The sequence below is a fragment of the Muscardinus avellanarius genome (genome assembly GCF_963383645.1).
Source record: "Muscardinus avellanarius genome assembly, chromosome: 7".
NCBI classification, from domain to species: Eukaryota; Metazoa; Chordata; class Mammalia; order Rodentia; family Gliridae; genus Muscardinus; species Muscardinus avellanarius.
Genome location: NC_137793.1, coordinates 111041107 through 111065817, shown reverse-complemented (window position 1 = coordinate 111065817; position 24711 = coordinate 111041107). Strand labels below are relative to the sequence as shown.

Below are 24711 nucleotides of genomic sequence, written 5' to 3'. Positions count from 1 at the left end.
TCCACCCAGCTCCAAATACCACTGACCTTTGGGAAATCAAATCACATTATTACCTTGGGTAGGTCGATAGGAGACTCGGTAGTAATCAAAAGATGCCACGGGAGGGCTCCAGGAGACCATCACCGAGTCCTTGGTCACATTGCTGATTATGATGTCTTTGGGGGGGTCAATTCCTATGAAGAGTCAGGTGGTTGTGGGATAGAGACAGAAAGCAGAGTGTGAGAAAGGAATTCTACCCCTAATTTTATGTTAACCAAGAACCAATGTGTCCTAGAGGCACTCAAGGCTCCATTTCGACTGTGTGATGGGGCGGCCTTACAGCCATGGTCAGGCTGATGTCTTACCCGAAACCTTGCAGGTGTGGCCAAAGCCACGGTCATGAAGAACATTTAAGGAGCGCAGAGCCAAACCGGCAAGTCCTGCGCAGTGAATATTTTCTTCTGAAGGCCAAACATAAACTTTCTTTTATGCCCATATGCTTTGTTTTGAATGGGAGAAAAACATAGTTACTCCCTCTGGGGGAAACCTCTCTTGAAAAAGACACAATTCTGCTATCTCTTATTTTTTTTAGCAGCCACCTTTGGTTCAATTTGGAAAAATTGCCTATTGACTGTAGAAAGATTTCAGAGCACAAGTCCAGAACAAATCCACTTTTCTAAATTGTATTTCATTTATGCTGTATACTTTTTTTTTTTTTTTTTTACTGCTAAGGAATCACAGGGTTGAATCAGCCAAGTGTTTAATCCCCTTGTCCAATTTGCAGGTTCTTGTCCTGACGTGGGAAGATACCAGAGTACACATGTTCTTCCTCACATACCTCTCATGGTTGGGATTGCATTGGGAATGATGAGATGGAAATGGTCCAATTAATCTGAGTGCCTATGTTTTTCAAACAAGGGCAAGCCAGCCCCGTTCTCTGAGTGCCAAGTCACTACATGGTTGCAGGCTAGTTCTGTGTGATTGTGAGGAAGAGTCATTTACACAGGTGACCTTGTTGAGCAGCTAAGAGATGGATCTTTAGAATAGGAGCAGGGGTCTCCACTGTAGAGGGGTTCCTTTTGGAGACTATCTTTCTTCAAAAGGCTGCTAGAGTTGTGAAGCAGTGCATTCTAGTATTGATGTTCTCTAGTCTGTGCCATGTCCCAAATGGGAGTTTCCCATATAATGTAACATGGAAGAAGTAGCTGTGGCAGGACAGCCCACAGACCCTCCTTAGTTATGGAGCAATCCTCTATTTATTGCTTGAGTATTTCTCTTCTTAAATTTCACTGGATTGCACAGGCCACCCTTTCCACCCACTGCTCTCAAATCTCCCGGTCTTACCTGTGGTGATGGAGCCCACGATGGGCTCAGATGTCACTGTGCCATGGACAGCCACCAGGTTCACAATATACTCGGTGGCGGGCTGCAGGCCCATCAGGACAGTATGCCTCTTGGTGGCATCCAGAGAGACCTCTATCATCTCTTCCTCGGCATCCCGGGGGCTGTAGTTTAGAATGAGTCTGTCTGCTGGGGGAGACGGGTCACTCCAGGTGATGTTGACACTGGAGGAGGTCACGTGAGGAAAGTGCAAGTGGGAGATGGGGCGGAAGCCTGCGGAGCACAGAACACAGAGGGTTCTGAGCACAGAAGATGGATGGAGGGGCGGCCCGCCAGGCGGGAAGAATCACTTGACCCCAGGGTCTATTCTTTTTGCTAATAAGGGCTACAACTTCACCTCCTGGCCCAGAGGGTCCACCTTCCACCTTACACTCCAGTGCCATCTACTCTGCTTTTGTCAAGCCCTATACTGAAATATTAATTCTGAGAGAAAAAAATATTTCCATGAGCTATTCATAATACCTATCCAGGATTTTAAACTGCCGTCCTGGAAGGAATTGAACATACAGATCCTCAGAACACCCCTTGATTTAGAGCAGGAAGGGAAAGACGAACAGAGTCAGCTACTATGTCCAAGCTAATAGGAAACCAGACACGAGTTTTCAGGTGGGTACCATTGCTGCTCATCTCTCTCCTCCAATCATTCCCTCTGATATACATATTAGTTTTCCCTCTATCTTTTCTTTTCCTCCCCATCTTGTTCTGGATGACCTTCTTGCATTAAGACCTTCTGCTCCCTGAATGTGACCTTCTGATACCTGCATGGGGCTGGGATTTTGCCATGCCGGTACCTGTGAAGGCATCCACGGTGGACTCCAGGCTCTGCTGCCGGCCCCTCTCAGCAGTGATGGAGATGATGTACTCAGCCCCAGGCTCTAGATCTGTCAGCGTATATGAGCTCCTGTCCTTGGGCACCGTGACTTCCGAGGCAATCCCAGAGGATGGGGTAAAGGTAATTCTGTAGTGGTCAATGGGGCCAATGACTTTGGTCCAGATGAGGGAGATGGAGGTCTCCGAGGAGGCTGTCACCATGAGGTCTCTGGGACTGTCGAGTTCTGTGGGTCAACACAAATGGCCTGTTGTGTAAGATATCGATTGGACCACCCCGTGCATTTCCAGGCTATCTGCAGACCTGCCTGCTGACCATGAGCACTACCTTGTCATCGCTGACACTTATATCACATTTTGTTAAGCAACTTCTCTTTGACTGATGGCCAGTGGCTTGGCCAAACAGATGGACAATCTGCAGAAAAGCATTATTAGCTCTGACACCACTGAAATGTCCACCTCCAGGACAAAGCTGGCTGCTGATTTTTAAGCTCCTCATATTAATTCTCACTCTGCCTTTTCCACTAAGCTCACCGGGGCCAATAGGAGCCACTACCACAAAGGAACACCCTATTCCTGGAAACTGCAGTTTCCTTGGCTGTACCTATGCATAGGTATACAGGTAGTGAGATTCGAGGACTCCTGGAGACCCTTGTCCATGTGCTTTTTTACTGAGGTTGTCTATGCTAGACTGACCCCGGGGACAAGGATTTGTCCCAAATCCCAAGCCTAGTCCAGCCTAGCCCAGCCCCGGTTGCTATGTATCTAAGCTACAGGAGGGACTTTGAAATTTACCCAGGATTTGGAAAGAAAACCTTTGGCTCCAGAGCAGCAAGGGTCTCAAAAGGATTTTTCTACTGCCCTTGAATTTAATAGGCTGTTTTCAAGTCTAGACCATCCCACTCGTGGCCTTTGAGGGCTTCTGAGGCACAGATGGAGGAAGCCCCATGCTATCTGCTCTGATAGTCGATGTAGAAATATTGTGTGCTATCGAACAAACCTATTTGGGATTTTCCACCTTTGCTCTGCACAGCTGTGGGTGAACCTTCAGATCTGGAGGACCAAGCACAGGGTTTGGGGAAGAGGCTGGGACTCCATCTTGCCTGTCAGTGTGAGAGCTTAGGCATTGGGTGGAGCTCTTTTGGCTTCTGATTGATTCTGGCATTTAGCTTATAGGCTGACCCAGACATCTCAGGCTTTCAGGTTGATCTAGGCATCTCAGGCTTACAGGTTGATCTAGGCATCTCAGGCATACAGGTTGATCTAGGCATCTCAGGCTTACAGGTTGATCTAGACATCTTGGGCTTACAGGTTGATCTAGACATCTCAGGCCTACAGGCTACATCTTCACACTCACCAGTCCTGGCATTCATGGTGGCCGGCACGCTTTGTTGTGAGTTCATGACAGCAGATATTCCAACCCCATACTCAGTGCCAGGCACCAGATCTATTGGTAGATACAGAAAAAAAAAAAACCATTAATATGTGTATGTCAAGGTAGGGAAGGCTGAAAAGAGGGAAGATGACCTCAGACTCCTCTTCAGATCTTATGCTTAGTGCTCCTGTGTCTGCTTCTAATTTTACCTGTTAGGAATTTTCAATTTTTTGACTTAGGAAATCCATACTCAGCTGGTAAGATGAACCTGTGAGCATTGCCTCCTTCTTGCTCCTGGTCTAGGAAGGCAGCGAGGCTGCCCTTGTCAGTGACCTTCAGAGTGTGGTCACCTGTGGGAGGTCTCCCTGTGCACTTAGAGTCTCAGGTTGGCTAGAACCAGTAAAGGGGTTTCTTGCTAAATTGTAAACTGGAGGAGTAATTGACAGGGGTAGTGTGAACACGAACCCTTAAAACATTTCTTCAACCTTGTAGATGAGAACTGCATGATTTTTTTTGTTGTTGTTTGTTTTAATTTTGGTATGAGGAATTGGAACCAGGGAAATTCTATCCCTGAGCGATGCCCTCAGCCCAATTATTTATTTATTTATTTATTTATTTAGGAAGAGGCTGGGGTACTGGGGTTCCTGGAAACCCTTCTGCCTCCAGGCTACACTCCCAGACCTATTTTAAAATACTTTTTAAATTTGGAAAAGGGTCTCTTAAGCCAGTGAGGCTGGCTTTGAACCTGCTATACTCCTGTCTCCACCTCCCAAGTGCGGGGATTATAAGCGTGCACCACCACGCCCCGCTCTAATTTATTTTTTATTTTGAAATAGTACCTAAGTTGCTGAGGCCAGCTTCACACCTTTAATCCTCCTGTCTCAGCCTCTCAAGTACTTGTACTGCCCTTTTGATAGATAGAACCAAGGTCATATGAGAACTCCTGTGCCCTTTCTAGAGCAGCTGAACGTGGACTTTCTCTCTGAACACAGGGCTGTCAGGCATTTAATGCAGTGGCATTCAGAAGCCACGTGGGCATCCTTCCAAGGTCTGCAACTCAGGCCCAGAGGACTTAGAGCCATGGATCCTATTTCGAGTGACTTCCAGGAGGCTGGGGAAATGCCCAACTATAAAAAGGCACACTTCTCTCAGGAAACCCTTCTGGGGTTCATTACAAAAAAATCACTGAAGGGCTCCCCAAATATCCAGGATCCTCTGGGGTCTCTCCCTTCCCTCTTCTTTCGCACTCACTGGTGTGACTGGTGTGGTTGGTGTATTCACTTCTTGATGCTGTGACACATTGCCACAATTGATTGAGTGCCTTACAACAATGCAGACTTCTGATCTAGTCCAGGAGGCCTGAAGTCTAAAATGGTTCATCAGGACTCCATTCCTGCTGGGGGCTCTGCGGAGAAACCTTTTCATTTCCTTTTTCAGCATGTCGAGGCTGCCTGCAGCTGTGGTTCATGGTTCCTTAACCACTATTCAAAGCCAACAGCTTAGCATCATCACATCTTTCTCGCTCTGACCTTGGTTTCCATTTGTCACATCTACTCTGACTCTGAGCTCCCCCGTATCCATCCTACAAGGTCCCCTGTGATCACACTGGGCCCACCTGGATAGTACAGGATAATTCCTCATCTCAAGATCTTTAGTATAACCACACCACAAAGCTCCTTTTGCCACAGAAGGTGACGAGTCACAAGTGCTAGGGATTGGATTAGGATATGGACATCTCTGGGAACCATTAATTGGTCTGCTACAGCGGGCATCAGACTCATCCTCATCTATTAAACCGGGATTGCATAAAACAAATGCAACAAAAGCAAATCCACCCCTGGGGGCTTCAGTGGTCACTCAGGGCCTTTGTGGTAGAATTTTTCAGGAGCCTTGTGTGGGCCCAGAACCATAGATTATTATGACACCACCCTGCATTTATACAATGCTTGTACATCTCAGAATTGAATATATTTTGGAGTCTGACCACCTCCTTAAAGGGAAGGTGGAGGGGGAAGTCTTTCCTCTGTCTGAGTTTTCAGTGGCTCTTGTTATAAATTACTGCAAGCAATGTCTTAACACTGCATGCAGACATTTATTCTCTAACAGTCCTGCAGGTTAAAGAGTGACGCAGGGCCATGCTCCCTCTGAAGGCCCGGGAGCACTCTTCCTGGCCTCTCCCTGCAGGGTGCCGGTGTGCCGCGCCTCTGCCTGGGTCCTGCGATGTGCTCTCCGGGCGTCAGTGTCTTCTCTTCTCATGAGAACACCGGTCACATTGCACGTAGGGTCTGCACTCGTCCTGCATGACCTTAGGTCATATTTCCAAAGACCATATTTCCAAATAAGGTCACACCGGCAGGTTCAGGGTGGATGTGAATTTTCGAGAGAACAATCTTCCATTTGGCATGCAATCTTTTCATAGAGAGAAAGCCAGGCACAGGGGAAGTTTGTGGCTGGTTAGACACTTCGACCCCTAGACTTCTGGCCTCAGATTTCAGGGTATTGAGGAGGACTGGGAAGGCTTTCCTGAGCCCCAGGCTCACCTGGTCCCCAGGGCAGCTGTAGCTTCATAGATGTTCCTGAGGATATGCAAATTTGATAGGAGAAGCTTTGCACACCCTTCCATTAAGAAATTGATTGGCCAGGGGGACTGATGTGTGGGACCCAGGGGCTCCCCACACTCTTGACTTGTCACACTATAGATACATCTGAGCGAGTGTGGTCGAGTCTGCCCAGTCTCACTGGCCACTCTCCTTTGAAGGAATGAAGTCCCGAGTCCTGACTGGGCTGGCATCACTAGCTCCCTCCCTCTCCAAACCTCAGTTCTTTCTTTCTCTCAAGTGTCAGCCCTTGTAGTGGAGATAAAGCTTGAAGTCTGAGAGACTTTGAAGTCTGACATAGTCCATATTACATACTGGCTCTGCCACTGTCCACATGTATAATGTTGATTGCCAGGCACTTTGATGCCTCTGCCACCACTGAATGGGAATAACACATTCTATCTCAGAGGGTCACTGTGAGGATTAATGGATTTGAATTGAGATGTTTAAAATATTGCACTTGGAGCTGGCTTGGAATCCCAGTACCTGGGAGGTCGAGACAGGAGGCTTGCAGGTAGGTGGCTAGTCTCAGCAACTTAGTGAGGCCCTCTACAACTTAGTGAGACCGTGTTTAAAAAAAAAAATAAGACTGGGGCTGTAGCTCACAGGTAGAATGCCCCTGGGTTCTATCTCTAGTACCACACACACACAGAAGAAAATAAAATATAGCACTTGGCCTATAATGATAGTCACCATTCTTATTATTATCTAACCCAGAGATCGGCTGTAGGATTTTGAGTCCTTTGATGTGGGTGGTCTTACTAGTTACAAAAAGTGCCCAGGCAGGCACAGGTTGGTTGTGGGTAACTCGTCATCGTTGGGTTGCTGGGGCTTAGCCTGTTGTCTCTGAGGAAAGCTAAAGGTTCAGGAAGTTGGGTGTCATGAGGAGTCACCCTGGGTGGGGTGCGTCCCTTCAAAGCACATATTTACCTCCATCAATATGTTCTGTGAGTCCCGGGTTGGAGGAATTAGATTACCTTTGGGACGTAAATGACTTTTCTCAGGCAACCGATTGAGACCTTCAATTGCCTATAATGAAGCAGAAATTCTCCAACGTGGATGAAGGGTGTCAGATCGAGGGAGTAAGAGAGAAATTATATGTTGCCAAGCGGATCTAACATGTAACGTTTTCATCCGACTTTCTTATTTATGAACCTTAAATGAAATGTTCAATAATTTACTGCAGAACCAACCTCTCCTAAAAAAAAATAATAACGGCAGAACAGAATTTAAAGCACTCTCTTCTGGAGCTTTCCGTCTAGGGGCTGGGGATGTGGGACTCGCTTATAGGTGGGTGCCTGGTGGTTTCCTTTGATTTTCAGCAGCTTTCTTCCTGTGCTACGAGTGAGTTGTTGCTTCTTTTAGCAGATAAAATGAAGTTCTGCTAGAAAAGAAAATACGTGTCTGAGGCAGACTGGGTATCCTTCTCCATCCGCAGCACTCTGAGGTCTCCCAGGGAATTTTTACTTCTAAAACCCCTATAGCTCACTATCAATGTTCCTTCTACCTTCCCACCTGACTGCTGAAAGTGGTAGCATATAAATAGCGCTCTTCCTTTTCTTAACAAAAGCTTGGAAAATTTGTCCCATAGGAAACCGCCATACTCCATCCCTTATAGAAACTCCTTTGTTCAGCTTGGTGCTTGACGCTATTCTTGACTCATTCACAGTGCACTCGTTCTTCCCCAAACCCCTCAAGGACACAATGCATTCACTCCACAAACGTCATTGAGGGCTTTCTTTGTGTTAGGCCCAGGTCTCTGTGCTGGGGATATCAGTGCGTTGACAGATGTCACCCATGCCCTTTTGGGAATCGAGAGGACCTGTACTGAAAAGTGAATTAATAATTGATTAAGCACCTTGTAATAAGCCAAATGCTGAGCTATACACAACAGATAATTTAGAAGAATAAGGAGGAAGAAAAGAGATAAAAAATAAAAGAGAATTTTTTTGGAGAGGGGTGCTGGGGATTGAACTCAGGAGCATCTTACCTCTGGGCTACCCCAGCTCTATTTTATTTTTTATTTTGAAATATGACTCATTAAGCTGCCAAGGGCTTTGCTAAGTAGCTGAGGCTGGCTTCAAACCTGTGATCCTTCTGTCTCAGCCTCCCAAGTACTAGGATTACGGGTGTGTGCCACCAAGTCTGGCAAAAGGACAATTTTTGAGTGCCTGACGATAAAGAACACAGTTCGAATTGCAGCTTGTTAGAGATCATACATGTTATGTCATTTAATTCCCCCACAGCCCTGCTGGGACAGTGCTTCTCGGAGGCAAATACAGGCCGAGAAGCTGGGGTGTGGTGGCGCACATTTGTCATCTCAGCACTTGGGAGGCTGAGACAGGAGGATCCGGGTTTGCAAACAGCCTCAGCTACTGAATGAGGCTCTGTGCAACTCAGTGAGACCCTGTTTCAAAATAAAGAATAAAAATAGGGCAGTGGGTATAGCTTGGAGGTAGAATGCCCCTGGGTTCCATCCCCAGTAACACACACACACACACACACACACACACACACACACACACACACACACTGCATGCTGAGAAAAGTCCATTTCTTGCCCAAAGCCACACAGCTAATAAAGGATAAAGCTAAGCTTGGAACTCACATGCCTGTGCTTTCTGGTCCTGAAGAGCCTTACAGGTTGGCAGTGGGGACTAGCCTGAGTGAATTGCAACTTGAGAGTGACTTGTGATTAGAGTTGCTCTGGAGGGCATGGGGTCAGCAGGAGAGAGAGAGTAGTCTGAAGATGAACTTGACCTGGACCCTAAAAGCTAGCTGAGGTGAGGGAAGGTAGAGGGGAGGAAATATGGACTTCTCTGCTGGTCAGAGGGGCGGGGCAAGCAGTAATCGGCAGCTGGGCTTGGAGAGCCATGGGCTGGAGAGGGCATTCTCTCCTGCTCTGCAAGGACCAGTGTTGCAGTGAGGGCAGAGTGCCCTTCTGTGTAGAAGAGCTGTTCTTCACCCTCATTGCTGCTAGGGGGCACATGATGGGGAGCGCAGGCCCAGGGAGCACTCTCTGCTGCCTCTTACCCAGCAAAATCCATGGTGCAGAGAAGCTGCCTGGCACCTGCAGGCTCTGTTGGGTTCAGGTGTACATGAAGAAACACGGGCCCTTTCCATCTTCACACCCTTGAGCCCAGTATTTGTGAGGCCCAAGTCCACCCAACTGGGGATTAGGGACTGGGTTGGCTCAAGGGTACTGGAAACCCACCTTCACAGAGTGGGAGAAACTGAGGACCCTGCCCCCAGGGGCTAGTGGCTGATTTCTCAGTTCTTAGCTTTTATGTTTGATATGACCATTGCTACTTTGATGTCAGTCTCCTTCTTACTCCCTTATGTCTTTGGGCCAAAGGATCTATTTCTTCTTTTTTTTTTTAATTATGCAGCATGATGAAAACTCATACAAAGCACAGAAGCAGCGTGGTGGCATTGGTGGCTGGGGAAGGTAATGGAAGACTTCCAAGAGAGGATGTCTGGACTGAGTCTTGAAGGATCCACACACATCTGACTGTGGAAGGGCGTCTTGGGCAGAGGGAGCAACAGGTGCCAAGGCAGATCTCGCAAAAGTATTAATGAAAACCAGGATCCACTGAGAAGCCCCACCATAGGGGAATTTCCACCTACTGGTGGAGTTTGAATACCAGAGGTTTCACAGATGGAGAGATATTTGGAGACAGAGATCTGAGCACCCCTGAAAACACACCAGATGGGCAGCGATCTACTTTTTGGTTAAGTGAAGAGCTAAGTTCCCAGGTTCCCCATCCTCATCTTCTGGGACAATACGGTACTTCTTTGGGGTTCCCTGGATAAGTCAAACTTCTGAGGGCACCCCACTGCTTTTTGGGGTGTGGATGATGTCCACACATCAAGAGAAGCTTTTAACTCCATCCTGACTTTAACCCCATGTTTAAACAGAAAAAACAATCCTCAGGGGCTTCTCAGATGAACTTTGCTATTTCCAGTGAAGGTAATGAGGAGCCCAGCTCAGGGGCCCTGGTTCTGTAGGACCAGCCACTGCTGGGTCTTTCTGTGAATAAATGCTCCCTGTTAAAGAAGACAAAGCAGAACTAAGACATCCCCACTGCTCCCCCACTTTTCTCTTCCTTCCCATTTCCCCAAGCTTTTAACACAAAAAAGGAGAGACACCCTTCTACGGTTGGGAATTAATATGTCCCCCAAAAGCTCATGTGTGAAAGCATGCCCCAGTGCAGCCAGGTTCAGAGCTGGAGGAGGCGGGCCGTGGGACTGTTGTCTTGGGGACGATATGTGCCGTGGGTCCCTCTCCTTTTCTCTTCTTTAGGCCACTGTGGTGTGAGAGCTCCATGCCTCTGCCCTTGCCCTGTCTCTGGGCCCTGCTGCTACCACCAGGTTTTCTTCCTGGAAGGCTGCCCGAGGGGCTGAAACCTTTGAGAACATCTGAACCCATGACCCCAATAAACTCTTCCTCCTGTAGGTTGTTTTATCAGGTATTTTCCTGTCCCAGGGATAAGAAAGCTGCCTACAACATGCCCTTGTGTCCCAACTTTGTGGGGTGTGAGGAAACCCCAGCCCTTCTTCTCCTTTGTGCTTGGGCCTGTGCAGCCCACTCCCCACCTTCCTGACCCGAACCCCAAAAAGTGACATTGAGCTTACATGGTGCCTTACCAGAGCGGCCACTTGGGGTCACTGTGACCTCACCCAATGGATGCTGACACAGTCTGGCCCTGGCCCCAGGCCCAGAGTCCAGACCCCTCTTCCTCAGAAGTCCCTAGAACCCCGAGGTCCTGTGTGTGCTGGCCGTCAGAGGACTCACTCCCAGTGAACTGGACATCAGGCACCTTGGTCAGAGCCAAGTTACCGGCTAGATTCCTGGAGTCCCAGGATTCTTCATGGAGAATCCTTTGGTGGCAAGCAGGCCTGTCTGTGTGCCTTAAAGATCCCACCTTCTCTCTGCTACATGGCCTCATGGCCTTAGGAGAATATCCAGGGATTGGTAGGTGGCCCCCATCCCATCCCCAGCCAGCCACCAGAGGTCTCAAAGTTGGCCAATCATATAACCTGACTAGGAGGTGCTTGAGACAGCAGGTATGTGTTATGTGTGTGTATGTGTACATGATGTATGAGCACATGTGTGTGACTGTGTGTCATGTGTGGTCACCCAAATCTTCATGTTCTTGTAGTCCTATGTTGTATCATGATGTCTGTAGGAATCATCAGGACCTGGGTGTCACAGACTCTTGGGGGGGTGTCTGATTGGTAGCTTGCTGACCACAGATAGAGGCGGCTGGCCGGACATGCCTCAGGAGGCACTGGACAGACAAGCTCCTTTGCTTTGTTTTCTGGTTTGAGGTGTGACCTCGCTCCATGAGGGACTTTTGGAGGAGACGGTACCTCTCTTCTCTCTTGCTAAAACGTGGCCACAGGTGCTGTTCTGATGTCAGATGAGGTGTCACCTCAGACACAGTAGCTGGAGTAGTGTTTACACTTTGTCCAGGCAGGGAGCCAGAATCTCTCTCCTCCCCTTGCTCCTTCTTTCCTTCCCCCTAGGACTCTTCCACGTGGCTGGTTGTTTTCTGTTGCTACTCAGAAAGCAGAGGATATTGCAGGTCCTTGTTGCCTGGTGCCAGGTTCTAACCCGGGGGTCCTGTAGGTTTTCAGCTCTCAGGGACCCCACTGGAAATCCAGGTAAGGTGCACAGGCCAAGCGGATACCATCTGGATGAAGAGGCTGAGCTTTTAGAAGACCTCTCACTAAGGACATAGAAGCCACAGAGCAGGGAGAAAATAAATTGCAGACACTGAGTTTGTTGTTCAGAAACAAACTTATTTTCAGGGGGAATTCTTTGGGCATTTTCTACACATTATCCTGGAGGAAAACGTCTTGTGTTTTTGGCCCAGCCTGGACTTTGTGTTGCAGAAGACAAGGATCACACAGGGGGATGGGCACGGGGTGCTGCTGCAGCCCACTGATGACTCAGAGCCCCAGGGTCAGCGAGACCTGCATTCTATGGCAAAGGGGCTGGCTGATGGTGGCCTTGGAGACAAAGGCTTCTACAAGGAATAGTAAGTGCAGGTGCCACTGGTCTTCAAGAATTGAGATTACTGTGGGAATAAAAGGGGCCTGAATTTGTGCAAAGGAAGGGCAGGCTGCTGTGGATCCGGGTCTGAGTTGTGTGGAGATGAATGAGAACAAGAACAATAACAAACCCAAAGGGTGTTGTATGCTCAGTGTGTGCCAGGCTCCTAATTCAGGGGCAGGGGTGCACAGGGTGGTGTGCATCCTTTCATCCACTCCTCAGAACCCCATGGGGTCAGCATGCCCTTCAGGAGGAGATTTGGGGGATTTGCCCAAGGATACATACCCATGATGCTGTGTGTGACATTACACACTATGATTTATGTGAGTGCTTCTCACCCATGAAGGTGCTGTGACGATGTGGGGTTCTGCAACCAGGTCTATAGAGATCTTCAAGGCCTGAGCATCATAAGCTCTATTGGTGAATCTTCTGATTGGCTGCTCGATAACTGCACAGAGAGGTGGTCCGACTCAGCAGGTATGGGGAAGAAGGCACTAACATCTCCCGGTGATGCCTGTGCATTTGGTCCTCATGCATCCCTTAGGAAGCACATGTCCATGCTGCATGCAGCACCATGCTCATGGAAGGAAGTCATCCTAGCCCATCCATGAGTTCATGGACCTCAGTAGCCTTTCTTCATCACCATCATCTTGAGCTTACTGAGACTTCTGCTGTGTTAACAGCACTATCTTGAGATCCTTAAACACTGTTTTGATTCGTTTTTCTTGTTGCTGTGACCAAAATGTTGTCATGGTGTGGTGGAAGGAAGCTGAGCTCAACCCAATGGCATTCAGAAGCAGAGAGCAACAGAAAGCGACCAGGGACAGATACAGTCCCCAAGGCCACACTCAGTGACCTGCCTCCTCAGCTACACCCTACCTGCCTAAGTTACTGCCCAGTAAATTCATTCAAATGACCAATTCTTGAGTGGGTTTATCCACTGATGGGTACAGAGCCCTGATTCAGTTATTTCACCTCTGATTATTGTTGCCTTAGGGATATGTTTCCAACACATGAGCACTTGGGGGACATTCCAATCCAAACGATAACAAGCACGAAACCTCTTTAAAGCCTCACTATGACACTGGGAAGTAAGTGCTATCACTCTATTCTTTCCAGATGAAGAAATAGAGGTTGAGAGTGGCTGTTGTTGGCCCAGATTGCACAGGAGGCAGTGGGCCTGAACACAAGTCCAAAGGCAGGGCTCAGGTCAGCTGCACAGGGCAGAGCTTTTAAACCAGACTGGCATATAAGGGGTCTTACACAGGCCCCACTTGGACCCTACAGAGTGCTTAAAGCTGGGATCAAACTTCTTTTTTTTCTCCTTCTCTCCTTCATGGCTCTTTCTTTTTTTTCCTCTAGAGACTGTGGGCAGCAAGTGTGGACAATCTTTGTAACTAGCATCTCAGCCTGTGCATACATACTTTACTTGATTTCCTTACATTCCTATAACTCCTCCTTTAATCCTATAAAGTTACTTGTGTTTGTAAATCTCCCTAGCAGTGTGAGTGTCCTGGGATAATTATGTGATGTGTGTGTGTGTGTGTGTGTGTGTGTGTGTGTGTGATTTATTCATAAGCCTAACTCTAGCACAAAATACTAACCTAAGTCTACTATTGAGCAAAACTTTTCCCATCCCTTGTAGTTTTTGGTGTATGTATGTATGTATGTATGTATGTATGTATTTACGGTACTGGGGCTGGAACCCAGAGGCATTCTACCTCTGAGCTACACACCCAGCCCTATTTTTTATTCTTTATTTTGAAACAGGGCCTCACTGAGTTGCAAAGGGCCTCACTAAGTAGCTGAGGCTGTCTGTGAACCATGATCCTCCTTTCTCAGCCTCCTGAATGCTGGGATTACAAGTGTGTGCTACCATTTAAATTTGGACGGCCCCTTTTACTTCTCTATTAGAAAGAAGCAGCTATGGAAGCAGAGCCTGGAGCCTGGGACTCAGGAACTGGCTTTGAATCCTTGCTAGCTCGGTGAACTTGGGCGAGCTTCCAGACTCTCTGGCCTCAGTTTCCTCATCCACAGAGTGGGGATGCCAATTCTTATCTCATGAGGTTTTCATGATGATTAAATAAGCTCTAACTATGTGAAAGTGCTTGGAAATAAGACGGATGATCAATAAATGCAGAATCATCTCATTTTCCCGGGAGAGAGAAATAATAACTAAGATGTGACTGGGCTCTCCATTATCTCTCATGATTTTATAGCATAGCCTGCATTCAAACAACTAGCTATCATTTTTGCAAAACTGCTAATTGCCAAATCAGCCCGCGGCTGTAGGCGGAGATGGGCTGTAGCATTCAGTTATTTCGGTGTAGCTTACATTTTGTGAATGTCTCCTGCGCTCTGCGAGGCCCTTGCGCCAGCTGCTCTGTCCTTTCTGTGTCTAATTCACTCTTGCAAACCTGCTTGGTCAGCATATCTCCCCATCTCCTCGCTGTATTTTCAGGAGTGCGTCTGTCTGGAGAAGGCATTTATTATATTTGCTTTAACTAGCTTCATTTGGCGAGGAGGTCTGGGACTGTAGCTCAGGAGGAAAACAGCTTTGCTTAGCCGCCCTTGCTTACTGTATGCACTCTTTGCTGTGTACCCCTCTTCTAGGAAGATGGCAAATGCTTCTGCAGGAAGCCAAGGCACAGCTAAATGAAGTGCCTGCGAGTACATGGGCAGTGCCTGGCCACGACCACTCTGCACAGCATCTCCTATAGCTAAACCCCGGCCCTGCATTTGTAGTAGCTCTCTTGGGTCCTGGGCAAGCTGTCCTGGGTAGGGTGGGTGTGCTACCAAAGGGCCCAAGAGGAGCACTGACGGGTCCCACGTCCTCAGGCCCAGGAGGCAGGCATGGTGGTGGCTTAGTACTTAGTCTAGAAAACCATCCTCTCTCCTTTGACTGTAGCAACAGTCTGCTCTTGACCTCCTCTGTAGACAACTAGTAATGTCGCCTTATTTAAAATCCCTCAGTGGCTCCCCATGGTCCTCTAGAATAAACCCCAGCGTTTTTTGGAGCATATATAAGGCATGACCAGGTTTTCACTTTATCACTGACAGCTTGCAGTCTATGCTCCAGTAGAAAACTTTTGCAATTTCTTTCATACATTCATTCACTCAGGAAGTACTGATCTAGGACCTAGTATGTGCTAGACACTGCACTGGGACCTGGGGATTTAGTGATGAGCAAAACCCGTGCAGCCCAGCTTTCATGGAGTTTCAGATCTATTATCATTATTTGCCATGATTCTTTTTTTTTTCCTCTTCAGTACTAGGGATTGAACCCAAGGGCATTCTACCTCTGAGATATACCCCTAGACCTATTTTTTTATTATTATTTTGAAACAGGGTCTTGTCTCACTAAGTTGTAGCTGAGGCTGGCCCCAAACCAACAATCCTATAATATGCTTCTTAAGCTGGGCATGACGGTGCATGCTTGCAATCCCCGAGCTTGGGAGGCTGAGACAGGAGGATTGCAGGTTCAAGACCAGCCTCAACAACTTAGTGAGACCCTGTTTCCAAACAAAAAATAAAATTGGGCTGGGGGTATAGATCTGAGGTAAAATGTTTCTGAGTTTAATCCCCAGTAACACACACACACACACACACACACACACACACACTCACACACACACACACGATTCATGATTCTTGGGGACATTAATCTCTTCTAATATTATTATTATTAGGTACTGACTATTGAATTCAGGAGCATTCTACTTCTGAGCTATACTTCCCAGCCCTATTTTATGTTTTATTTTGATATAGGGTCTCACTAGGTTGATGAGAGTCTCACTTCTTGCTGAAGCAGTCCTTGAACTTGCGATCCTCCTGTCTCAGCCTCCCAAGTACTGGGATTACAGGTGTGCACCCCCACACCTGCTAATGATATTATGACATGTAATTTTATTTAGGTAATCACACCCACGCATGTCAGAGGATAACTTGGGCATGCTGAGAGGCAGATGCGAGATGAGGCTGTTGGACGGAATGGTCGTCCTCTCCTGGGAACCTGAGAGGCTTCTTGTGAAGTGACTTGGACTGGGAGCTGAAAGGGGAGCTGGTGTGAGCTGAGTGGAGAGAACAGGGCCTGGGGCGGGAGGGAAGGTGTGCTGGAGGAGCTGAAGGAAGCGGGCCCGCCGACCCAGAGCTCCCAGAGCACCAGGGGTGGGAGGGCGCTGGGGAAGCCCGCGGGGCCCGGCAGGCTGTGATAACAGTGTAGATTTATCCTCAGAGCAGTAGGAAGTCCCGGGATGTATGCACAAAGAGATGATGTAATCAGACATGTGCTTTGGAATAATTACCCTATTTTGATGGGCTCTGGATAAGAGAGAGAGCTGAAGACAATGCGTGGAGGTTATTGCAGTGACTAAGGAAAGAGGAGGAGTGTAGACCAGGCGCTGGCAGTCCAGTGGGGATCAGTTGACATATTTGGTAAGTACTTAACAGATTACATCAATAGGCTCTGCTATGGGTTGGATGTGGGGTGCATGAGCTGGTGCATGGAGGCTCAGCAACCATCATGCCCCCTAGAGCTAAGGCTCACCTGGGAGGGTGGTCCTGGTGGTTGGACCAATGCCCTTGGGGACCAGGACCTCATGGTACTGCTCTCCAGCCAGGGTGCTGTACACGACCTTGTACTCCTGGACCTCCGCCTCACTGTTATCCCACTCCAAGTCAAGGCTGGTTGCAGTGCGGGAACCAACTCGCAGATTCTTGGGGGCATCAATCTCTAGAAGTAGACAAATGTCACCAACATCACACATGGTCCTGTACGTTTGCAGTGCATCTTGAATTTGAACTCTTGGGGTGGGAGCCCTTATCTCCTGACCCTCTGCCTCACGTTCCAGCGAGCGTGCCCTTGGACAGGCCAGAGGGCTTTACTTGGGAGCTAGACATCAATGCGGTTTATGCTGTCCCCCTCACCATTTAGTGGTGGTCTAAAAACCTGAAAAGGAGCCCGCGAATATCACAAGATTAAAAACAAAGCAAAGGAATCCAGGCATGGTGCACATGCCTGTAACCCCAGTACTTGGGAGGCTGAGGCAGAAGGATTGCAGGTTGGAGGCCAGCCTCAGCAACTTAGTGAAACCCTCTGCAACTCAGAAAGACTGTGTTTCAAAATAAAACATTACGAAAGGTCTGGGAGTGTAGCTTGGAGATAGAATGCCCCGGGATTCCAAACCAGTACTCTCCATTCCCTCAAAAAACAAAAACAAAAAGCAAAGCAGAGGAAACCACAGCAGGAGAAAGCCAGGGGCAACCCCCAAGTCATTCAAGGAGAATAGAGCAATCTCAATTATTTTAACATTTTTATTGGTGCACCGTATCTCTACATTCTAGTGAGGATACAGAGTCATGAGAACACGCGCTCAGGTCTTGGCGTGTTTCCCTTCAGTCCCGCCCGCCCCACCCCTCCTCACACACGACAGTTTTGAAGGTAGTCATACCTTCGTCACGGGCACAGCAGGATTTGAACGGGTTCTTCCATCGAGCCTCCCTTTGTCCGTCCCGCCTCTTGCCCTTCCGCTACTCTGCTGGTCTCTCCTCAATTACTGAAGGTCCTTTTTTTTTCCTTCCTATTTTGTCTCTAATTCCCACACACGAGAGAAAACATTCAACCCTTGACTTTCTCGGTCTGGCTGCTCTCACTTAGCATAATACTTCCATCCATTTTTCTGCAAATGACATAATTTTGTTGTTCTTCATGGCTGAGTAAAATTCCATTGTGCATGCACACCACCTCTTTGTGATCCATTCATCCGTCGACTGACACCTAGGTTGGTTCCACAATTTGCTTATTGTGAACTGTACCGCTGTCAACACGGATGTGCGTGTAGCTCTATAGAATTCTGACTTCAATTCTCTTGGAGAGACACCGAGGGGTGTTTCAGCTGGGTCATGTGGTGGCTCCATTCCGAGTCTTTTGAGGAACCTCCGCACTGCTCTCTATGGGGCTCGTCCTAATTTGCAATATCAAATTTGACCACTGAGCAAAATGAAGATGGTTGCTTTCCAGATGCCTGCCTGATGCAGCTGAAAGGTTTGCAAGTTGGAAAATCCAGATGAAGATCGAGGATGCGAGGCAGGGAGAGAGCTCCAGCTTTGGAGCCAGGCTTCGGTCTGATCCCCGCCTCTGACACCCACGATGGGACCATGGACAAGCATTTCCCTCTCACCAGGACTTGAGGGGCACCTCTGTGAATGCGGCAAATAATACCGTGATTCCAGGTTGTTGCAAATTAGACGAGTCATGTGAAGTGAGCTGATGCCGCCCGCTGTGACATCTTCCAAGCTGGGGCTGGCTTCCCGTTGCCTCTGCGTTCTTCTTGAGTTCTAACAATACTGCTGCATGCTTGCTGTCAAGGTTCCAAGTATCCAATGCCAAGATGGGACTTCGGGCAGGGTAGTTCTCTCCCACAATCCTGGGGGAGCTGCTTCTCTCCCCCCAGTACTGACCATCTCCTTTGGCTCACACAGTGAGAAAAATTCACAGTGTAATAAGGTGCTGCCCTGAAGAGCTGTCACTTAAAAAGTTCCCAATAGCTCTCGTCGTGAGACCTGGTTTTAACGTCGGGGTGGACCAGCTATTTGTTCCCAGAAAACCTCCAGTGGACTGTTGTAATTTGCAGGCACGAGGCAAGTATCCACCGACCATTTTTGCAGAAAGGAGAAAGCTGGGAATCAACGGAGAGCGGAGGCTTCCGAGGGAGAAGTGGCTGCTTCGTGATGTAAATTGGGTGAACATTCTGGCAGATTTATGTCTCTGCAGTTTGTTTTTTTTTTTTTCTGAGAAAGGTTTCTTCACTCCATGCACTTTAGCGTGCTGGAGACTGTGCATTCCTGACATGGCCCGTATTATTTCTCTAGCAGTTGGATGGAGAGAGGAGTGCGGGTGGAGATGCTGAGGGAGGGGACTGCCTGGCACACAGCCCTGAGTATGCCAGGAGAGGCTGGGCAAGAGGGCCTGGGCTGGGCCTGGGCTGTGTGGACGGAATGAGCTGGAGCAAGAGCAATTAGGATTAGGGTAGAGTTAGGACTGAGACCCGGACCTAGTGCTCTTCAGAACTTAAAATACCTCTACCTTAGAAATGTTGCCTTTGGATATAGACGCAGAGATCCCTGCCAGTGGTTTGCAGAGTGTGGCCCTAGGGCCTGTGCATCGTGGATAGAGGGCAGCATTTTCTCTGAAGGGAAGAGACGCGTTCTATGCTAATAACTCTAAAAGAGGTCCTTCCTGGAACAGGGGCTTGGAAGGCAAGACTCAGAACCTGGGAGAGGTGAAATTGCTTGCTTTTTCTGGATCTTGATGCCTGCCTGAGGTGGGGCAGATGCAGGAGCTGAGCTGGCCCCTGTAACACGCCAGCAGGCCAGGCGTGTGCCAAAGACAACTGCCTAATGGGAGCGCCAGGAGGGCTGCCCGACTGTGAACCCTAAGGCAGGTTAGATCAAGTGGTCCCCGTGCCCAAAGCCTTCCTGTGGCCCCCTGCAAACCCCTCAGCGAGGCCTGCAGGGCACAGGGTTATCAGCCCCGCTGCTCCTTGGGCATCACCTCGCGATGCTGCTGCTCTCATTCATGGTGCGCCAGCGGACCTGCCTTTTCCTGCTCTTGAAACACCTGGAGTAATTTCTACCTCCTTCGCGCCTGGAATGACCTCCTGCAGGTCCTCATGGGACTTAGGTCCTTTAGGTCTTAGTTCAAATGTCACTTCTCATAAGCCTTTCCAAGCTACTTGCTCCTGTTGGGGCCCCCTCTATCTCATCCATCCACTTCCGGTAATAACGCTCACGATTGGAATGGTCTTGGCTATTTCTTTGCTAGGATGCGCAGCCCTGCATGTGGACGGTGGTCTTGTCTGTCTTGATTCTCTGCAGCCTTAGAGCCTAGAACAGTGCTTGAGAGCCCAGCAGATAGCCCGTAAATACACATTAGGGGGTGAATGAACATTACTGGCCCTCTGGGTTGTTTGCCAACTAAAAGCTTTTGGAAAAGTCATGTTAACAGTTTCGCTGTGGGCCCTTGAGGCTGCCAGGGTGAGGCGGTGCAGGGAGAGGAGCAGCGCTGACTGAGAGCTGGAGCTACAAGGACAGGCAGCCCTCGCCCCTCTGCTCCTGCAGCTGGGACCCAGGCTCAGGTGCCAAGCGCCATCCAGGTTGAACTCGTGAAAGAATTCCCAGGGGAATCCCACAGTGGGATCACTTCCAAGCAGGCAGGGGCTTGACCCCTGGGGCTTGGCTCTTCATATTAGTTTTGTGCGGCTACCTCAAGTTGGATGTCTTAATGTAAGATTTTTTTACTTGAAGTGTCAAGGCGTCCACAGTCTAGAGTGCCTCTCTTAGCTTCTAATGATCTGCTGGGGATTTTTGGTATTTCTTGCCGATTTCTCTGCCTTTATCTCCACAAGACATTTCCCTTGTGTGCATACCCATCTCTGAGTCCAGATGGCCCCCTTTTATAAAGACACGGTCGTATGGATGATGCCAACTCCAGGGCACCTATCTTAACTTGCTTATCTGCAAAGAATCTATTTCCAAATAAGGTCACATGGATCTGTCCTGGGGACTGAGGCCTCAACACTATTTTAGGAGACACGATTCTACCTGTAATAGCATTAGAGAGAGGTTCAGGGCATGCGTGCCACAAGCTGAGAGCTGTGGCTTCGGTAATGCTCCAAGAGAAGGCCTCCAGGAGGACAGAGAGTCCCAGGGCTGCTGAGGGTGAGGTCGGAGATGGCCCCGGTTGCCTGGGGCTGGCTTCTCTCTACCGACTGGCCTTGGTGAGCTTCCATCCGGGCTCTTTCCTTTTGCAGAGCAGGACTAAAACCTAGGCAAATAGCCCACTCCCCTTGCAGAGAGCAAATCTCTGTTTTAATTGTCTATGCAATTAGTGCGCTCAGAGTGTCGAGCCATCACCTGGAAAAGCACTTTGGTTAATTTGAATTTAAGCGGAGTTCTGAAATGACAGAGGGCCCTACCGCGAGGGTCTGGGTACACTTTCATCATTCAACTGGCACCTGCCAACCCCAGGCTTTCAGAGTCTGTCTGCAAAGCTGTTTGCATCTTCTCACCCCTGCTCCCCTCTCCCTGGCCTGGAGAGAGCAGTGGGAGCGGGCTTGAGGTACGGGCAGAGGATGCCTTGACGAGGCAGCCCCCTAACAGCTGCCAACCCAACCCACCAGGCAACAGGGACAGAGAACGGCGCAGCAGCAGCGGCGGTGGCAAAGGAAGGGAAGCCCGGGGGACTCCAAAGAGGCTACATGGAATTGTTCTGATTGGAATTTTCCTGGGCTGTCAGCCAATCCTGCTTCCATCTTGTTTACCCAAACATCAAGAATTTGTTTTTCATCTTGCTGCTTGAAAGCCCTCTCTCTCTTTTTTTAACCTCTTCAAACTCCTTATCAGAATGGGGCACAAAGAAACCACTTTTCAAACCCCAAATATCTTGAAATTAAGAAAAGAATGCAGGACTCCTCATCCTTAGCAGATCCCGCTGTCCGGAGCTGCAATATTGTCGGTGGGTCGGTGGGGGGCTGGGTGGGGAGGTTGACCTTGAATTTTCAAACCAAGAAGGGATATCACAGGACATCCTTTATCCTGCTCTGCAGGAACATTTGTGGTTAAATGAGGAAGAAGGGGAGGGAGGTGGGTAGAACTTGGTTCCTTTTCCCAAGGAGAGCACAAAGTGTCTGGGGATCCCAAGATGTATTCAAGGAAAAAATGCCACTGGCCACCCTTTGGGGGAGAGAGTGCAGTCTGGCGCTGGGGGTTAGAGAGAAACCTTAAAGGATCTCTCATGGAATCAAATCCGATCTTCTATAGTTTGCCAGCGTCTACTCTTGTTTCCTTTTAAGGGCGGGAACTTCCGTGTGGACGGAGCCCCATCCTAAGACTCTTGGCCTCTCTCTTCCCAGGGGAGGAAGGACTTACTCCGATGGTGAATGTTGCAGCAGGGTCTTGACACTGCCATTGCCCCCTAACCTGAGCACCCTCACCCCTACTGCCAGTGGACAGACTGGCCGAGGTCATGTTCAGCTTGCAAATCCATCCGGCAGGAACACTAAACTATACATGCTCCAGCCTTGAGACATCTCAGTGTCCGTTTCTCTTACCCTTTGCCTTAATTTCCAAGGATTTAAAACCTAGGCGGAGCAGGGGTGCTGATGGTCAAGTCTCCTAGAAGCTCTGGACTCCCTGCATCCTGAGATGGGCGCCTTTGTCACCACCCAAGGTCGGACACTCAAATTCATGATTCTCTACTTTATCAGAAGATGCAAATTCTTGGATCCAAAGAGGTTATCCATTTCCTTTGATCCCTGGGGCTACTTAGAGTTGACAGAGCTATCCTTGACATGTGACCTCCCCAAGACAGATGGGCCAATCTCTTTAATCCAATATGGATTAAAGAGAGATTCTGTGACTAATCTTCCTGGCTCAGCAAGGGTGCCAGGAAGCCTGTCCCCTGAATGGTGACTGCCCTGCTTGCCCAGGAGTTGGCCAGACTGTTGGACGCCAAGAGAGGCAGGGAGCAGGGCACTCTGAGGTCTGGCCTCAGACTGACCGCTGGTGACGCTCCTTGAGTCCCAAAGCCTTGGACAGGGGGCAGTGGCCATGATAGCCAGACAGGACGCCTGCACATGGCCCCCAGCTTCCTGTGTGTGGGAGTCAAGCCTCATGGTGGTTGGCCTTCTTGTGGGTGCTTACAGATGGCAGGATGAGTCACGGCACCTCCCTGGGAAGGTCTGCTTCTGCCTGCTGCAGATGAGCTTTGCACAATGGCCTGGGCTTTATCATGGTAGTGTGTTCTTTTAGAGAATTATGACAGCAATTTCCAGCAAAGGGCAATAAAGGGTCTCGCGAAAGAGGCGCCTTCCCTGTGCATTCACAGAATTGTCATTTGGGCTAGCAATAGGGATGCTTGAGTGTCTTTGAGCCAAACTTGTCATTTTGTGAATGAGAAACCAGAGACTCATAGGAGTAATGGACTGATGGGAAGTCACAGATCTGGCCCGGGGAGCTGGGAGGAACCCGGTTCTCTCCAGCACCTGCATGCTGGTTTTCCCTCAACCAGTAATGCTGACGTCACAGGAGCCCCAGACCTCTCTCTCCCTTCCTCCCCGCGGCATCTATGGGTCCCAGGTGCTCGGCACGTGTCCAGTTGCCCCAACCCACCTCCAATGGGTGCAACCGGCCCCCGCCCGTGCTTCTCCTGCGCACCGCGGCCTCACCTGTTGTGAACTGGGTGGTGGTGGAGTCGCTCTCGTTGGTCCCTCGGACCGCGCTGACCGACACCGAGTAGCGGGAGCCGGGCCGCAGGGCCTGGACCGAGTACTGGCTGAGGGGAGGCTGCAGCCGGAAGGTGGTCTTCCCGCCTTCCCCGCCCACCAAGCCGTATCTCAGGAGAATGAAGTCAACTTTGGCTCGAGGTGGGGTCCACTCCACAAAGGCCACGGTGTCGGACACATCGCGGACCAGGATCTGCGTGGGCCCATCGATGACTGTGGGGGGAAACCCAATAGAACAGAAGGCTGGGTGAGAAAGCAGACCTGGGTAATAGAGAGGGTGGGTTTTTTCATCCATTTTACAGATCTGGAAAGGGAGGAAATACCTTTCCTTAGGGCACAGACTTTGTTATAGGGAGCTGGCTCTGGAACCTGGTTCTCCTGATACTTGATCTAATTCTCCTTTTTTATTTTTTCGGTACTAGAGATGGAACCCAGAGCATTCTACCTCCCAGCTATACACCCCCATCCATTCTTTCTTCTTATTATTATCATTATTTTGAAACAGGGTCTTGCTAAGTTGCGAGGGTCTTGCTACACTGCTGAGGCTGGTCTTGAACCTCTGATCTTCCTGTATCAACCTCTCAAGTACTGAGATTACAAGCATGTGCTGTGCCCCCATGCCTGGATTTGTTTTTTTTTTTTTTTTTGTACTGGGGGTTGAACCCAAGGGTATTGTATATCTGAGCTACACTCCTCAGCTTCCTTTTAAAAATTATTTATGCATTTGCCATGTGACTACACAGCAGGGCTGGATCCGATTAATAGTAATATTCTTTAAGGATCTGGAATTGGCGGTAGAGACTGTCTCTCCACTCAGCCTGAGTTGGACCATGCAGAACCAGGGCTGCCATGACCATCATCAGTCATACAGAAATCGGAGGCATCTGATGGGGGCAGGGAAGAGAAGAACAGAGAAGTGGAGAAGAAAGGAAAGAAGAGAAGAGGGGCGTGGGAGCAGGTTCACAGAGGGGGACAGGAAAGAGTGGCTATGTGGAACTTCTAGAAAGTTCCAAAGACTCGCTCTCTTCCTGAGGTCGCATTTACTGGTTCAGATGTTTTGGGAGGTTCAAATGCATTTCTGGCCCTGGGCTTCCATGAGACATTCTGTCCTTTTAGTAAATTCTCTTGTGCTTTGGCTAGTTTTAAGTAATTTTTCTTTTCTTTGTTTGTTTGTTTGTTTTTTTTTTAACC

The 24711-nt window shown here is 48.9% G+C and overlaps 1 protein-coding gene across 1 annotated transcript in view; it reads right to left on the bottom strand.

Moving 5' to 3' along the window:
- The window catches only part of TNR (tenascin R), a gene marked incomplete at both ends in the record, with an annotated part of 84682 nt that overhangs the window by 40072 nt on the left and 19899 nt on the right, over window positions 1-24711 (bottom strand). The window contains 6 exons of the mRNA XM_080699179.1: window positions 54-173; window positions 1324-1593; window positions 2172-2435; window positions 3566-3655; window positions 16785-16970; window positions 23464-23733. Of these exons, the coding sequence (XP_080555305.1) occupies window positions 54-173; window positions 1324-1593; window positions 2172-2435; window positions 3566-3655; window positions 16785-16970; window positions 23464-23733 (1200 nt within the window). The remainder of the gene's footprint in view (window positions 1-53; window positions 174-1323; window positions 1594-2171; window positions 2436-3565; window positions 3656-16784; window positions 16971-23463; window positions 23734-24711) is intronic.